This window comes from Rhinolophus ferrumequinum, chromosome 3, assembly GCF_004115265.2.
Source record: "Rhinolophus ferrumequinum isolate MPI-CBG mRhiFer1 chromosome 3, mRhiFer1_v1.p, whole genome shotgun sequence".
Classification (NCBI taxonomy): Eukaryota; Metazoa; Chordata; class Mammalia; order Chiroptera; family Rhinolophidae; genus Rhinolophus; species Rhinolophus ferrumequinum.
In genome coordinates, this window is record NC_046286.1 from 93,990,458 (window position 1) to 94,008,769 (window position 18,312).

The window sequence follows — 18,312 nt, forward strand, 5'->3', positions numbered from 1 at the left end:
GATGTATTAACCGTGTCAATGTTCTTTTTTTCTGAGTGAATTAGACATTACTAGTTTTGAAAACATAGACATAAACTTTACTTGAATTATTGGTATTTGGATTTGAAAAGAAGAACTAATGAACTGGAGCATCAGTTGTACGGTGTGTGTCCCTTCTGAGCACAGTACCTGATGGCCACTGTGCCATCAGTGATGGGGAGCGAGCGGCCTGAGAGCTTCCATCTGAGATAGCGTAGTCAGCGAGCGCGTGTGTACTGCCTACGGCGCTGATTTTCAGATCCGTCTTTTTTTTAAATAATATTTTCTATTAGTTTCAGGTGTACAAAACAACATAATGATTAAACATTTACATCCCTCACAAAGTGATAACCTCACTAAGTCTACTACCCCTCTGACATTGTACATAGCTGTTAAAATACCGTTGACTGTACTCCCTATGCTGTACTTCACATCCCGTGAGGAAAAAAATATATATATATGTATATTATACACATAATATATATAATATGTGTGTGTGTGTGTGTGTGTGTGTATATATATATATAATTATAGTTGACAGTATTATTTTATCTTAGTTTCAGGTGTACAGCGCCGTGGTTAGGCATTTATGTAATCTATAAAATATTCCCCCCCATAAGTCCAGTGCCCATCTGACACCCTACATAGTCTACAACATTATTGATTATATTCCCCATACTGTATGTCACTTCCCCATGACTATTTTGGAACTACCAATTTGTACTTCTAATCCCTTCATCTTTCTCACCCATCCTCCAACCCTCCTCCCATTTCAAAACCATCTGTTCTCTGTATCTATGAGTCTATTTCTGTTTTGTTTGCTTGTTATTCTGTTCTTTAGATTCCACATATAAGTGACATCAGATCCGTCATTTTAAGGATATGTTACAAATTTCACTGTCTTCCACTTATAGGCGTCATTGGGCCTTCGGCATTTATTTATGAGTTGGCCTAGCCTGAAATGTACGTGAAGTTCAACTTCAGTTTTTTCAAAAGGCTTTCCTAGTCATGGAGAACATAAAGAGGGATCATTTTGATTACATTTTGCTTTCTCTTCTTTCTAAAATTAAGTGCATTTTTTTCCAACCATTAGAAACTGGGAATAAATAAGACTGATCCGAGCACACTGACAGAAGAGGAAGTGAGGAAATTCTCCCGTCTCAACATTGACCCGTCCACCATCACGTGGCAGAGAGGTGGGTGCCGATGTAACATCAGGAGCAACGTATGTTCCAGCCGAAGCTCTTACGTCAGCTTCCCAGATGCACAATTTTATTAGGTTGGTGCAAAAGTAATTGCGGTTTTTGCCATTTTTTTTTTAACCTTTCAAACCGCAGTTACTTTCGCACCAACCTGATATTTCCTCCTATTGTCCGCGCAGCTGGTGTTTCCTAATCCCTTTGTTTGTTTCACCATCCTTGTCTCTCAGCCCTGCCTCCTATTAGTAGAAAAAGCTGCGCCCCGACTTAAACCAACTGCTCCGTATGGGCTCGGTCCATCCATTCCTACGCCTTCCAGTTTCTAAGGAAAATTACTTATTTTCTCTTCTGTCTCTTCTCTGGCTTTTTGTTCTGTATTTTTGTTTTTTGGGTTTTTTTTTAAAATCTTAAAGTGCTCCCCTTATTTGTCCTGCTGCCCTCTCGACCCACCGCCCTAATTTCTTCCTTTCATTTCCTCACCACTAGCTCCTAAGTTCTTAAATTTGTGTTTTCGGTGCTGAAATGTTTCCTCTGACTTTAGTGGCTTCTAGCCACTTATGAGAATACCTTGTAACACTTCAAATACAATGTGAGGGACTCCCCATTGTCTCCGTCCTGACCACCCTCTTAGCCGTGACACTGCCACCCTTCTGCCACACTGCCCTCTACAAGGGTGTGACAATGAGGAAAAGCCCTAAACGTGGAGTCAGGAGCCGTGAGTGTGTGTCTCTACCCCGCCTCTAACTTACACTGCGTGATTCTGAGCAAGCCATGTACGTGTTCTGGGCCTCGGTCTCTCAGAGATGGACATGGAGATGGGAACAAACACTTAGAGGAACATGCAGATAGCATTTGATGAAACCTGTGGTGCTGCAGAAAGCTTAGATGGTCTGTGTTCCTGGTCCTTCCTGTGTGCTTCTCAGACCTGCCTACGCACTCTCCCCACTTCTACCCACTTCCATTTTTATCAGGTGCCTGATTCATTGCCATTGCCTCTTCGTAGGTATTCTTGCTTTCATTTCATCCCCTAATTCAGTAGGTTCATATTGTAGAGATATTCTGTCATTTCCTTGCTCAGAAGCCTCCATCATGTGTGATGAAATCCTGCCCATCCTCCCATCCTGGGTGGGTTAAAATTGCCACCACATAGTTTGCCCTAAGGCCCACTGTGGTGTGGCCCCATGCGCTTTTGCTGTCTGTCTGCTTTCCAGATAGATGGGCGTATCTTCATCCTTCTGCCTGCCCTTGCCCAGCCGTCCTCACCCCTCTCCCTGTCTGTGCCCTCCCAGACACAGCCCAGACACTCTTGTGATGCTTCCCTTCTGGGAATCCATTCAAACAGTTCATTAAGAATTTAATGTTTTCCCACAAACCATGAGGTGGAGAGACAAAGGCAGAGATTGAGTCTTGGCTCCTCCATTTATGAGCTATGCAACTTTCAACAAACGACTTACTCAGTTTCCTCTGTAAAATGGAGTAATAATTACAGTCTCCCCTTCTCACAGGCCCATTGCAGCATGGGAGTGATTTCCAATCTCTAAAGCACCAACCAAGTAATCAGTAGGTGCCCTTGTGATAATAGTTGTGTGATGTAGTATTTCTGTGTGTTTTTGTCTCCCAAACTAGAGTAAAATCTCTTTGGAAACTTTTAAAAATATTTTTTTATTATAAAAGTAACAACAAATAAAGATTTTTGAAATGTCTAAAAAGAATAAGAAACATTTTCCTATACTAATAAAACTATTTCAGGTTTTTTTGTGCATCTGGATTTTGTGTATAACTACAATTCTAATTTAGATGTGAAGATTTTATGTCCTACTGCTTCATTTGTATCATAATATGCATGTTCCATTTTGTTAGCTCTTTGTTGTAACGGTAATTTTAAATGCCTCTAGAATATTCCTTTGTGGATAAACCACAGTTTACTTAATTAAGCATGCCTCTATTATTGAATAGACCAACATCATTTTAATAACGGACAGGAATATTTTCAGCATTTTATTGGGAAGACTACTTTCTTTTAAGTATAACTGAAAAGGTTAATTATTACAACACCTTTATATCCAAAACGCATAGTCAAGGCATTTATGAGTTTATGTTACTCTTTAAAACTTTTTCAGAGCTTGTGAAAGAAAAATCATGCAGGTGGAAATTAGAGTATTTCAAACCAAGCTTGTGGATATGCTAAGAGAGAAATTTTCACACAGGTGGTCATTCTTCCACACCTGTTTTTTGGTTCCAGCTACAGCAACCTTCAGAAAGGGGCAGTGGCTCAGCCCCGTGGGTCTTGGGACAGAAAGGCTACTTATTCCCTCATACCTCGGGCTAATGTTCAGATTGGTTTTCTCTCTGAGAAGTCAGAATGGACTGAAGCATTCCATGGTTGCAAGTCAATTTTAATGGAAGTGGCAACTTAAAAGAAGTATTCCAGATAAATACTAGAATTAGGGCACTAAAGTGAAGAAAATGTTACTGCCATAGACAAGCCACCTGGGTCCAGAGGAGTTTGGGATGACATTTAGTAAGTAGTTTAGCTCTTATTCTCATGAATTAATATCAGAAATGGGACTCTTCATCAGATGAATTGAGGACATTTGATGTCGGGTTTGTTTTTTTTTTTTAAAGGTGGTATGGGCTTAGACCGAAAAATACTGTAACCCTTGTGATGAGATTAGATTTTTATTATGATTTGGTAACTAGAGAGGGGACACTCAGGGACTGTGTGGGGCTGAGAACCTCTTCTCAGACCATGTGGCTGTCACATCTTTAATGGTCACCCCTGTCCTGTCGTCCTGGTGTTTCTTGCACCCTATACCTCATATCGGAAGCTTAAAGTCCTCGTGTGCCTATAGCAACAGGGTGGAACGGGGAGCTGACAGCCTATCCCAGGAACACTTAACATGAGCAGAAGAAACAGTAGACATAGAGCCGCTTTGTTGTTCCTAGGAGGGCACGAGCCCCTGCCTCTCTGAGCACTGGAACTCCTCAGGGCTCATAGTCTTCCCTTCTCCCCTTCTGGATGGTGTGTCCCTTTGTTGCCTGTGAGACCGATGGCCCACAAGTCACAGTCATACACAGGGAACTGTCATCAGGTTCCTGGTTCCCAGCGTTGCCTGACAGCCCTGCAGAGAATCATTGCAGTTCTTGCCCTGAAACCAAATTAGCGGACCTGCCCCCGAGGGCGTGCCTTGTACACCCCAGACCCTGAGCAGCTGTGGTTCCTAGGCCATTAGGCTCACTCTGTCCCTCAAGACGTAGTCAGCACTGTAGTACTAAAAGGACCATCTGGAGCAAAGAATAAACAGATTTCTCCACACTCATTCATACTCTCCTTGTCCCCCCTTTGCCAGTAAATGCCTTAGCTCAGAGACGGGTCTTGTTCACCTTTGTATCCCTGTACAGCTAGCAGGGACCTGGCACACATTTAGCCCTCAGCAGATACTCCTGGAGTGAACAGATGTTCCTCATCCCACCTTTGGTTCTATCGTGTGGAGGCCAGGAATTATGTATCACTCACTTAGGGTCACTTTCTCGTATCTTTCTTGTGTGTCAGAGTTTAGTCTTCACATTCCTTCTGTTATGTATCACTGACGCAGTCACACGACTCTCCCTGTACATCAAAAGCGTGTGGAGGTGCGATGCCCTGCTCTGCTGGGTCCCCGTACACGCACGGGCGGACTTTCAGTGCCACTGATTGTAGTTCATCTCGCCAACATTAATTTTTGGCTTGTTTGTGTTCCCTTTTAAATAAAAAACAGCTGAACTTCCAATAACTGGATCACATCAATCTTGTGCCAAGATTGTGTGTACTACATATGAGAGTAAGAAGCATTTTTACTTTATATGACTCTGCCACGTAGGACTTGGGAATAAGTGCTAGCTCGTGATCAGATTGAGAAGCATTTCTTTCTCTGTATATATACTCTGCTTATGTCTTAAAATCGTAAAGAAGGTTTATATGTGTTGAGTGTGTGAGTGTGTACAAATGTGCGAGAGCGAGACTTACATGTGGAGAAGGAGACTGGCAGCAGCTGAGTCAGGGAACAACCAAGGTGGGCAGGTCTGCTCGTGCTTTGTGTGAAAGAAACGGTACCATTTTCATCCTACAGAAGCTTTCAGTCCCCAGATACATAATTCCCATCACCGTTGTCAGTGCCGTATTATACATTCAGTGAATTGCATCTAAGTTGTCAGTGTGGACAGCTTATTATTTGAAGACCCATAAATTATTAGTGAAGCGTCTGTCCCTCTGGCTTTGTTTCTGGCATTGTCGAATTGGTTTGCACTAAAACCAAATCTAGTTTTCACAAATAAAATGCAAATCAGTGCGATTCAAACAAGCCAATAAAAAAAATGGAGAGAATCGATGCCTGCTTGGGTCATGATTAACTTCTTCCTTCCCCCCATGCTACTTTACTTTTTAATTGTGCTTCAATGTGTATATATATATGTCACTTTCGCCATTTGTAACTGTGTAATTAATGACACTAAACACTACATTCACAAGGCTTTCAATGATTACACCATCACCATTATCTGTACCCAAAACCTTTCCATCATCCCCAAGAAAAGCTCTGTACCCGTTAAACGGTAACTCCCTTCCCACCCTCAGCCCCTGGTAACCACTGTTTTACATTCTGTCTCTAGGAATTTGCCTATTCTAGGTACCTCATTATAAGTGGAATCTTCTAGTATTTGTCCTTCTAGCTTACTTCATCATGCCTTATGTTTCCAGTGTCCATCCATGTTGGAGCATATAGCAAACGTTCATTCCTTTTTATGACTGTATAATCTTCCACTATACGTATATACCACCTTTTATTCATTCCTCTGTTGGGCACTTGGTTGTTCCCTCCTTTTCGCTATCGTGAATGATCCCACTGTGAGCATGGGTGTGCAACTATCTGTTCAAGTCCCAGCTTTCTGTTCTACTGGATCTATACCGAGAAGTTGAATTGCTGGGTCATGTTCAATATTTAATCTTTTGAGAAACTTAATATCCTTCTTGGGACTCGGGTTTCAGCATTACATGTCACTGCTTCAGAGATGCTTTTCTGTACTGCCTGGTCAAAACTGGTACCCCACCCCACGAACGCCCTGACGCACATCATCACATCACCGCCTTCATCTTCTTAAGGCACTTGTCATTAGCTGACATTTTCTTGTTTATTTGATCCCTCTCTGTGTCCTCCCCCTGCAGTGTCAGCCCCAGGAAGCAAGACCTTGTCTCTTGCTCGACACTGCTTCCCCAGCGCTCAGAACACAGCTAGATGCACACTAGGCCGCTAGGCTGTACATATTGATTGAATAACCTGTTCTTTTCTCTTTCAGTATTGGATACAAATGACCGGTTTCTACGAAAAGTAACGATTGGGCAGGCACACACAGAGAAGGGATATTCCCGGCAGGTAGGTGGCCTTTTTTTCACAGGAGTGGCTCTGTTCTTACTAGTATTGGTTTACACTGGCCCAGAAACTGGTTCTCTGCTTTTCTCCTTCCTCTGCCGGCAGTGGCCAGTGGGTCTCCCACCATCTCAAGGTTTTGTTTGCAATCCCTCAGCGGGACTGAGAGAGGATCAAAAGGTGGGAAGTCTCCTGTATTATCTTATCCTTTCTTCTGTGATTTTAGTTGTGTTTCTGCAGTGAGCCACTCAGGGTGTCCCTGGAATGTAAATCCTAACGTTTTATTACAAACCCACCCAGTTATTACTACATCTGCATTACAACTAAAAACTGAAAATCTTGGATATATTACTCAAGTTTAACAACCAAAGAAAAACACCTAGTTATTTGACTTAATAGCTTGAGGAATTTTTAAGGATAATGTCTTATTACCCAAATCCAGAGACTATGGAAGACAAATTACAATGTCCACTTTCATTTTAATAGGTTTCCAGTGTGGGGCGATGGTGCTTAGGGAATATAAATCCATTTCATAACTTTTTAGCCAGGCACAGTAGGCCTCTAAATTATTATTATTTTTCGATAATAAACTATATTTTAAGACAGTCTTAGATTTACAGCCTTTACATTGTTAAGTTTTCTTAGTGAAAAAAAGAATCACTTTTACTCTAGTATTCAGCTCTCATACCAAATAGATTTTTTAGATCTTTTGAATCTTTTGGATTAAAAAGGGATTGGATCAAGAAGACAATCTAAGCCCTTGTACCTTTCCTCCCCCTCTAAATTCTGGAACTTACATACAGAAACAGATTTCAAACAATTAGTCAGTATCCATGCTAGAAAATCAGAATCATTGCCATATAATTTTAGGAGCTCCTGAAAAATAGGAAGATAGAAGTGAATTGATGGAGAACAGCACAGACCCACATCTGGTAGAAGTGTTTTAGGGGGGCTGTAAATTCAGAGCTCTACATCTCAGAAACAGGAGAAGGCCAGAACAGCCCTCAGGGTGAGTTGTTGGGGACAGCTCCCAAGAAGCTGGCGACGGGCACTTTCCTGTGACACGTGTGCTGACTCACATCCTGCTGATGGATGTGTCTCAGCCTGGGGTTCTGAGTGTGGTCCTGAGGTCAGTGTCTGGCATGTACCACCCATCCCTGGGGTGCCCCTCACCTCACAGTCACTGATTTGCATCTAGACTATGCCGCCTATCTGTCATTGAAAAGTGTCCTGTTCAAAGAAAAGCGGTGTATTGTGACTTTTTTTTTTTTTTAGGAAATCGCAGCCTTTTGTCATTTGCACAGAGGGCGCTCTCAGGATTAGCAGTGGCCCTGTATAGGTACCCTAAGGATTAGCAGGACAGGAAGCCAAGCGGCAGCGGCTCCTATGTCTTACCCTGCCGAATCCCTGGTGATAGACAGGCCGAGGTCATTACAAATCAGGTCCACAGACAGGTAGGAAGGAGCTCCAAAGCCTAGAACTGCCACACTCCAAGAAAATCCCCATCGTGAAGATTGACACCAGACCTAACAAAGAAGCCCGCATGCCCAAGGGAAAAACACGATGGCAGAGCAGATGGAAGTTGTCTTTAAAAAGAATAACGTCAGTATTCTCAGAGGATTGAGAGACACGTCAAGCAAGGAGTGAGAATTGGCCGTTGTGGAAAAAAGTCAGTTAAAATCTTAGAAATACAACTGTGATGTCAGAACAAAATCCGCTTAGTGGACTGAGTAAGAGAACTGGCCTAAGTGTGAGAGAAGGAAGGCCAATCCAAAGTTGTCTCTCAGAACCTAGTACCAAAAGGGAAGCCATAGCAAATATAAAGGAAAAGTTAGCCACGGGACGCACATTGGGAAGTTCTAACCCACAGCTCATGAAAAGGGAATTTATTGACTTGAAGGAAAACATGAATTTTCATACTACAGACACTAACAAGTGCTGAGCAGGGTGAATAAAGAACAAGTTGTACCTAGACACATCAGAACACTAAGGGAAAAAAACCCAAAAACTTCCAAAGGGCTGCCAGAGAGAAAAAAGCCCTAGTTCGTGACAAAGGAGTAAGACTCAGATTGGCATCAGATTTCTCACTGACATTGATTGCATGGTGACTGGGAAAATTGATTTGGAGTTCTGAAGGAAAAATATTTTCCACCTAGAATCCCTAAGCAGAATGAGAACGACAGCAGCCACAACGGTGAACCATTCCGAATAGAACACACAAAATAAGCCGGCTGGAGTAGGTCAAAAACCATGGTAGTTGCTATAGATATGAACCAGCACCAATATAACATGTGGAAGTGCTAAAGAAAAGAATAGATAATTTTGACGTAAGAAAAAATTAAAATCTGCAGTGTGAAAAATGACATGCAAAAACATTCAAAGACCAGTAACAGACTGGAAGAGAATATTTGCAATACCAGGGGTGCCAAAAAAATGTATGCACATTACTTGTATTCATCCTTTGTTAGCAGTATATATTGAGTATTACAATTTTAGTACAGTTTTTTCCTTTCTTAAAATGTGTATGCATTTTTGGGGGGCACCCTCTGTGTATATAACAAAGAATTAATGTGCCAAATATAAAAAGAACTTCCCCAAAATAATACTCAAATATTGCTCTCAGTAAGACCTTCACTGGTCACCTTTAAAACTGCAACTGCCTATCCCAGAATTCCCTCTTTCCTGTCCCTGCTATCCTTACTTATCTTGTTTATTTTCTGCCTCCCGTTGTTAAAATGTGAGTTTCATGAAGGCAGGGGTTTTTGTCTGTTTTGTTCACTGCTGTATTCTCAGTGCATAGAACTTTGTTACATGGCAGTACTAGGTGTTAATAAATACTTGCTAAATAAATGAATAGAGTAAGTAAAAGGCAGTTTATAAAAACAATGCCAACAGGTAATCATGAAACTGCAAATTAAAAAACAATGAGGTATTATTTACCTATGAGCTTATCAAAACATAAATAAGTATTAAATGTTAGTGAGGATGCAAAGAAATAGAGACACAGGATTAGTGGGCATATAGATTGGTAACGTCTCTTGGATGATAGTTTGTTAGTATTAAAATTTGAAATGACCTAACATTTCCAATTCCAGGATTATAGATTTAAAAAAAAAAAAATAGAAGAAGGAATATTTGCGTATGTGAAAAAAAACCCCGTATGTATAAGGATATTAATTACATCATTATTTATAATGGTGAAAATTTGAAACAATCCAAATGTTTATCAGTAGGGCAGTTACATATCTTTGGTGTCTCCTTCTGTACCACAGATACATGTGGCTGTTGAAAATAATAAAGTATGTGTAGGGGGGTGACACAGAGCTCTCATAGCAATTATGAAGTGGAAAGGTTAAAAAAAAAACTTACACATTAAAAACATTTGAAGTAAAATACATATAGTGAAATCTGGTTTATGTTAGGAAAATGCCATCATACACTATATATATATAGTTTTACATATATATATGTATATATATATATATATGTGTGTGTGTGTGTATATAGACACACACGAAGTGGAAGCTGGTAAAGTGTTTGCCAACTTCGGACACTGGTTACTTCTGGAAAGAGGACTGGGAAAGAAGGAAGGCCTTTTACATTTTCTCTGCATATTTTTGTTCCTTAACGAGGCACCAGAGAGGGAAGATTATTGTCTATGATTGGAATGCCTACTATGCACCTTGTATTAGTAGGCTCATTACATACATTAGCACATTCAGTTTGTACATTGAGTTTACAGACAAAAGTAGTTATGTTATGTAACTTGCCCAAGGTTATATCCTATATTTATGCACACATTTTTAAATAAAAAGGATTGTTTTCATTTTTGTGTGTATTCTTGTTGGATGATATCCTCAGGACAAATTCCCAGATCTGTAATTGCAGAGTCAAATTGGATGCAGATTTCAAGTGTTGGTGTACATTTCCACATTACCTTCCAGAAAAGCCATGTCGATTCATAGTCTTGCCAACATTGCTGAATGTCCTTTGTTTGAATTTGTGATAAATTATAAGAATAATTTCGTTTATACCTTTATATGATTTTGAAATATTTTATTTGCAAAACAAAAATGAGCAGCCCTCTAACAGGTATGTCATCCAGTCAATAAAACAAGTAACAATGATATTTACATTGATTCAGTTTGTTTCATTTTTGGTATTATGCAAGATGCCAAATTTTGAGAATGGAATGATTACAAATGAAGAACTTGTACATGTATTATAAATTCCACTTATTACTTACACAGATAATATTTTAAGAATACTTCTAGTTCCACATTTTATATAGAAAGGCTCAATCGTCTTAGTAATTTTTTATATGCAATGTTTATAATGGAGTGGTGGTATAGAGAATCCTAAATATCATACAATGAAAAATCATTTATGTTTGGAATCGATTATATTGAGACTATAATAATTGGATATAGTTGCGTTTGACTTTCAGGTAATATTTTTTCACTAAATAGATGACTAAATGAAATTCCATTCAGGAGGTAGCCAGAAAAAGCTCCTTATTTCCTTCATTTCCTTTCTTGTCAGTGACGGAAACGGACAATTCATAAGGTGATCCCACTAGGGCATAGCTAATTTCTCTCTATGTAAGCTTGAACTTTTCAGGCTCACACGCCCCTTGGGAAGAAGAGATTTCAGCGGAGCATAATGAAGTGGTTTGTCCAGTGCTAAATTAGGAGCAGGAGGAAGTGCGTGTTCCTTGTGTGTCTTTGAGTTCCTGCTGGACTGTGTGCAGCCTGGAGTCAGAGCTGGGAGCGAGAGGCCCAGGGACTTGCCACAGAAAGTAGTTGCTCTCCAGCATTCATTGCTGGGCACTTCCAGATCCCATGTGGCCAAGTCCTCGGGGACAGCTGAACACTGATTCTGTGTCTCCTTTTGACTTGGAGGATCATACGCGTTAGGGTGTCCTCGCTGCTGTGTTGAGCTCTACTCCCTCTGGGGAACTCGCCCCAGGACCGTCTTTCACTGTCTGCTCCTCATCTCTTTACTGGAGAGACAAATGCAGGCACCTTGACACACTGATGACTAACGAGCGGAGGTCGTCAGCAGGCTGCCCGTTTATTCAGTGGATATGTGCTGAGTGCCCACTGGGTTTCACACTCAGTCCTCCAAGCTGGGATTCAGAAGCGAGCCCTCCCCAAACACCCCTGCCTTCGTGGCACTTAGAGTCCAGTGGTGGAGACAAGTATCATACATAATCACATTAATCATCAATTGCAAGTCTGAAACATGCTACAGAGCAAACCACATTGTGCCCTGAGCAGGTGTGAGGGGGCCTCGCCAGGCCGAGTCCTGCTCAGCACAGCCAATGGAGAAGAGGAGGCCGCCCCAGAGATAACCAGGCCCAGGAATGGACGTGCTCTAGACACTCAGAAAACGTGTGCTTTGGAGCACAGCCCATCGAGGGGAACCCCCAGACCTGCAAGAACTGTAAATGCCGAAATTCAGCTCTTTGGCCCTCAAGCCGACCGGTACCTGTGCTTCTGCCCCCTCAGGCGCAGTTTGACATCGCAGTGGCGAGCGAGATCATGGCTGTGCTGGCCCTGACGGACAGCCTTACGGACATGAAGGACAGGCTGGGAAGGATGGTAGTGGCCAGTGACGAAAGTGGGCAGCCCGTAACAGCAGAGGATTTGGTGAGTTTGTCCATCTCCGGAGCTCCAGAGCGCTCGCGGTCCCTGTTCTTTTGTAATCAGGAGCGTGAGGATTTCTTTCTCTTATCAGTGTGCGTAACGGGAATTCAGAGAATTTCTGCACACGCATTTTTTACCCCCTCACGAGCCTGTTTGTTTTACAGCTTCATAATATTCTCACAGGCATTTATTAATGTGCTTGTAATTGGCTTCAAGCAAAGCACATGAAATTTACTTCATAAGCTTTTCCTAATCCTCGCCAGTGCTCACCTGTGCTCTCCCCGGGGTGGGGTCGTCCTCCTGCCTCCTCGGGCTTTTTAAAAAGTGTGATCTATGCCTGCTTTAAATCGAGGGCAAATCACCTTTCAAAGGAATAGGAAGTAAGTGGCTCCACCCTCATGAAAGGGAAGATTAAATTAATCGGGCACATTTTTGGCTCCAGCCTGCTCCCTGGGCACCCTGGCTTGTTTAATTTTGTGCCTTAGATTTGGGTTTCACATTATAAAAGCAGGTCTCCACATTAATCAGTGTTACTCATATCTAGCTCCTTTTTGAATGGAATGATGCTGTTTATAAAGCTTTCATGGAATCCTGGCACGCTGCTGCCGTTTTTAGTGCTTATTCTAATTTGGCACGCTAATCGTTTTGTTCTTTTTAATAACCGTCTTTCCTGTTAACTTAAACCCCACCAGTGGTATGGTTATTTCATTTGCTTGTACGTGTCTATAAGAACGCAGGTATGCCATAGGCCTATTGGACAGCCATTACTCTAAGCTTACTTCCCACATACTGAGTCACACACAATAGTGAGAACTAAAACACACACTGCTGGTTGAAAATCCAGTTGTGGAAGGAGAAAAACAAATTAATATTTTATTAATTCCAAGAGCTTAGGATGCAATCTGAATCCTTTGCCAACATGTCTTGATTACATTTTGGCTGCTTTAGAAGAAACGAATCTGACTGACTCATCTCATCGGTCTTGTCAAGTAAATTAAGTAGATAGGTTTATATCAACAGCCCTGTGGAGTGCTCGATACAAAGCTTAAAGAGAAAACCCATATTCTACTTGCTGTAAAAGTACTGCTTTCCAAACATTGACAAACACTACATTTCTGTCTAAACTGACATATTACAGTGTCTGTATAAATATATTTTTCTGTATCCTATTAACCTTAGGTACCAATAAATACTTGGCAGGAGTAATTTGAAATTTAACCCTCAAATATCCCTAAACTTATATTTTTGTATGTGGTAAAAATCTTGGTTCTGGAACAAACTCAAAGTCTGCTCTTTTTAGTTATCTTTTGTGGTTCTTTGCAAAAGCACCTAATCTCTGCAGAGTGTGTTTATCGAGTTGGAGCTATGAGTGGTTAGTCCTCTCTGGAAAATTAAAGGAGGGCTTTCAGAGCATCTATCCTTTCATGTCATTCACTGTTTTATAGCTTGTTTTTGATTTGGTCAAAAAAAAAATTTACGTATTGCATTTGAGAAAAGGAATAGATGGCCTCTGAAAGTTTCTTATAAGATGATTGATTCTGATGTCCCCTGGGAGGATATGTCCAAGCTCTCCCCACCGTGGACTTGGGCTGGAACAGGTCGCATAGCTTATAGTGCACAGGACAGCTCAGAGCTGCTCTCGGTGGTGAAGTGTTTTTGCGTGGGTTGGGTTTGGTAACAGTCATTGTGTAAAGAGCAACAAAAAATGTGGCACGGAAAACCAAGGAGGTGGTAACCTACCTGAGATGATCCAACAGAAATGTCCAATTTCCTTCCTCCTTTAGTTTCTTGAGCCAGGTTTATTTGACCGGGAAGTATAAGCAAGAATAGTGTGCAGAAAAACAGGCTAACTACTATTCTTCCACATGTTCTGTGTTATGAAAAGAGAGCTAATTTCTTTGAGCCGTTTCTAGACAGCAGCTTTCGCAGTAAAATATCTTAATATATTTGTAATAGGTGGGTTATATTTCTTGCAATGTATATTCTGTACAATCAAGTAGAAAATAAATTGGATTTTCTTATAAATCTGAAATGATTGAATATAAAAATAGAAATTGATCACATAGAGAAACAATATTGTGATAGAAGTGGAGGGAGAAAGTGAGAAACTAATGCACTTTGGAGAGATGAAGATTCTCTAGATCCCACCACCAGATCTGTTAAGATCTGTGGCTTGCCTATTTTATTTTTTCATGGCTACATTCCCATGCATTTGCTCATATTAGAGCATTCCAATAACCTAGTTTGTTGAAGGACACTTGCCCAGTATCATTAGCAAAGGTGGAAGGGTGTTTTTTTTTAAAGCTTACCTTTGTGACATTCTCCGGCTCACTTTTTCCATCAGTGCTTAGACTTCATCCTGTTGTCTCCCTTCTCTCTTCTTTTCCAGGAAAGGGAACTTAGAGGGAGCCTGACCCAGGGCTTCCTGAGATTGGAGGGAGGCAGCCCCACTCTAAGCAGACAGATAATATGAGACACAGAAAATGAGAAACCTTTCAAATGCAAGTGTTTTACGTGCCTTCTCTGTCTGTGGGATGAGACGATGGATGCTTTTAGACAGTTCCCTTTACCTCTCTTCATTCCTGCTCTGTAAATAGCCTTGTTTCAGTTCTTCATCTCATTTCTTTGGTCAATAGTAAAATCTCTGGTAATGAAAAAATAATGATCATAATTGCCAGAAAACACTTTTAGGTGGACTGAGACATCTGTTTCTGGCAAGCCTCTGAAACACCCTCAAGGGAGGTTTTGCAGGGGGGGGGGGGGGGAAATGCAATGACTGTTGCTTCCCCATCACTCTTCAACTCTTAGGTGGTTGACATCCATTCAAATGGAGAGATGACACAGGTAGCAGTGCTGTGTCACATGTAGCCCAGAGGTGACAGGAGCCTGTGGGGTGCCCACCCAGGAGGCAGGCTGGTGGGAAATGGCCAAGAAATTCACCCACAGATCATCTTTTGTCAATAATCTAAATAAGTATGTTTTTTTCTCATGGGAGAAAATATTTTTAATTTATTTTTAGTTATAGTTGACATACAATATTAGATTCATTTCAGTGTACAACACAGTGATTCAACATTTATATACCTTGTGACAACTACAGTAAATCTTGTAACCATCTGTCGCTGTACGTAGTTATTACGATATTATTGACTCTATCCTTATGCTGTACAGTAGTACATCCACATGACTTATTTTATACCTAAAGTTTGTGTTTTTTAATCTTCCCCTTTCCACCCAACCCTCCCACCCACCTCCTCTCTGGCAAACATCAATTTGTTCTCTGTATCTGTGTTTGTTTGTTTTGTTTTGTTTGTTCATTTGTTTTTGAGATTCCACATATAAGTGAAATTATGGTATTTGTCTTTCTCTGTCTGACTTGTTTCACTTAGCATAATACCCTTCAGGTCTATCCAGGTTGTAGAAAATGGTGAGATTTCATTCTTTTATATGGCTGAGTAATATTCCATTGGGTGTATGTACCACATCTTCTCTATCCATTCATCTATCTATGGACACCTAGGTTGCTTCCATATCTTGGCTATGAACATAGGCGTTCAGATATCTTTTCATATTGTTTTCGTTGTCTTTGGATAAATACCCAGGAATGGAATTGCTGGGTCATAAGGTAGTTCTATTTTTAATTTTCTGAGAAACCTCCATACTGTTTTCCATAGTGGCTGTACCAATTTACAATCCCTCCAGGGAGGGTTCCCTTTTCTTCACATCCTCACCAGCAGTTGTTGATTGTTGGTTTTTTAATGATAGCCATTATGACAGGAGTGAGGTGATAGCTCATTTTGGTTTTAATTTGCATTTCTCTGATGATTAGTGACATTGAGCATCTCTTCATTCGTCTGTTGGCCATCTGTATGTCCTTTTGGGCAAAATGTCTGTTCAGGTTCTTTGCCCATTTTTTAATTGGATTGTTTGTGTTTGATGTTGAGCTGTATGCATTGTTTATGTATTTTGGATATTAACCCGTTGTCAGATGTATCGTTTGCAAATATCTTCTCCCATTCAGCAGGTTGCCTTTTCGCCTTGTTGATGGTTTCTTCTGCTGTGCAAAGCTTTTTAGTTTGATGTAGTCCCATTTTTTATTTTTTATTTTCTTGCCCTTGACCAAGGAGACATATCCAAAAACTTATATATATATATATATATATATATATATATATATATATATATATATATATAAATTATATACAAATAGTGAAGAGCAATGTCACAGAGTTTACTGCTTATGTTTTCTTGTAGGAGCTTTATGATTTCAGGTCATACATTTAAGTCTGTATTTATTTTTTTGAATTTATTTTTATATATGGTGTAAGAAAGTGGTCTAGTTTTATCTTTTCACATGTATTTATCCAGTTTTCCCAACACCATTTATTGAAGAGACTGTCTTTCCCCATTGTATATTCTTGCCTCCTTTGTTGTAGATTGACCAGGTAAGCATGTGTTTATTTCTGCGCTCTCTTTTCTGTTCCATTGATTTATGTATCTGTTTTTGTGCCTGTATCATACATTGATTGTTATATATAATCATTGATTGTTATAGCCTTGTAGTATAGTTTGAAATCAGGGAGCATGATACCTCCAGCTTTGTTTTTCTTTCTCAAGATTTTGTTGGCTATTTGGGTCTTTGGCAGTTCCACATAAATTTTAGGATTGTTTGTTCTAGTTCTTTGAAAAATGCCATTGATATTTGGAAAGGGATTAAATAATTGGGTTTTTTTCTCTCTCTCTCCTTTAGGGGGTGACAGGTGCTTTGACAGTTTTGATGAAAGATGCAATAAAACCAAACCTGATGCAGACCCTAGAAGTAAGTGGTTTCCTTTTCATAGAAATTGTTGGCAGTTTGGGTTAATTGTGTTGCTTGTGTGTCCCCACATGTGAACATGTCCAGCCGATAGAAGCCCACGAGGAGGATCAGAATTCCTCCTTGGTCATCCAAAAAAGGCTAAAAGTGTATTCATAGCTTCTTTAACATAATTCATATCTTGGCTGATGAAGTACTAACTGACCAGAGTAGAAACTTAGAAACTCAATGTCTGTCTAATACCTCCAGATCTTGTGTAGCCATATTTACGTGATATGATTTATTTTGCCTTTTTTTGATTTAGCCTCATAATCATTAGCTTTTAAGTTTTTTGGTTTGTTTTTCCCAAACAAAACATTGAGAAATGTTTTCCAGGAGAATGTGCTGTACCCTACTGTGATAGGACTGTTGTTTTTATCTCTATATCTTTGCCGGCTCTTGTCTTCATTGAACTTACATTTCCTCAACTAAATATCTATATTTTCATGCGCTTTGTTAGTCACTCATCTTGCTTTTTTGATGTAGTAATTGTCTAATTCCCTCATCCTAGCTAATGAGAGCCCAGGATTTGGGCGCAAATGAGGCAGTACCTGGGTTGGGTTGAGGAAGACACACGTGGGAGATTGTGGGTGGGGTGTTGGGGAGACGGTGGTGTCCTGGGGTTTTAGCGCCAGACTCTGGTTCTGAATTTCTTGACCTCGAAATGTCAGACTTGTAGGTATAGTTACCGAGAGCCAGTAAAAGGCATTTCAAACTTATGTATAAAATTGGATCTTTGATGCACAACAACCTCCTACTTCCTTCCAACTTGCTCCTTCCCCCAAGCCTAGTCAGTGAATGGTTCAACCCAAAAACCCCGAGGTCGTCCTGGCGATTCCTTTTCCTTCCCCTGCCCACCTGCCCCACCGAGCAGCCTCCCAGCTGCCCTCACTCTTTCCACTTTTCCTTCTGAAACCTTTCTTCACTCAGCAGTTAGCGGACTCTAAAACCTGAATCAGGTCCTGTGGCCCCCCTGCTTACAGTTCCCGCGTGGTTTACTCTTGTCCTCAGTCGGGCCCAGAAATTTGGCCCCCAGCCCTGCCCCCTCTCATGCCTCATCTTTGCCTCTCTCTCCCTGCCCAGGCCTGCTCCATGCAGGTATCACTGCCCAGGACGCACCTCCTCATCTTCAGGGGCTCCTTCCCTTCTCTCAGGTCTCATGTCAGCTCAGTGTCAGCTCCCCAGATGGG

The 18,312-nt window shown here is 40.9% G+C and overlaps 1 protein-coding gene across 1 annotated transcript in view; it reads left to right on the plus strand.

Annotated features, from left to right (window-relative positions):
• MTHFD1L (methylenetetrahydrofolate dehydrogenase (NADP+ dependent) 1 like) overlaps positions 1 to 18,312 on the plus strand; it is a 192,618-nt gene that overhangs the window by 56,973 nt on the left and 117,333 nt on the right. The window contains exons 16-19 of the mRNA XM_033103092.1: positions 1,112 to 1,214; positions 6,549 to 6,625; positions 12,130 to 12,270; positions 17,018 to 17,086. Coding sequence (XP_032958983.1) covers positions 1,112 to 1,214; positions 6,549 to 6,625; positions 12,130 to 12,270; positions 17,018 to 17,086 — 390 coding nt within the window. The remainder of the gene's footprint in view (positions 1 to 1,111; positions 1,215 to 6,548; positions 6,626 to 12,129; positions 12,271 to 17,017; positions 17,087 to 18,312) is intronic.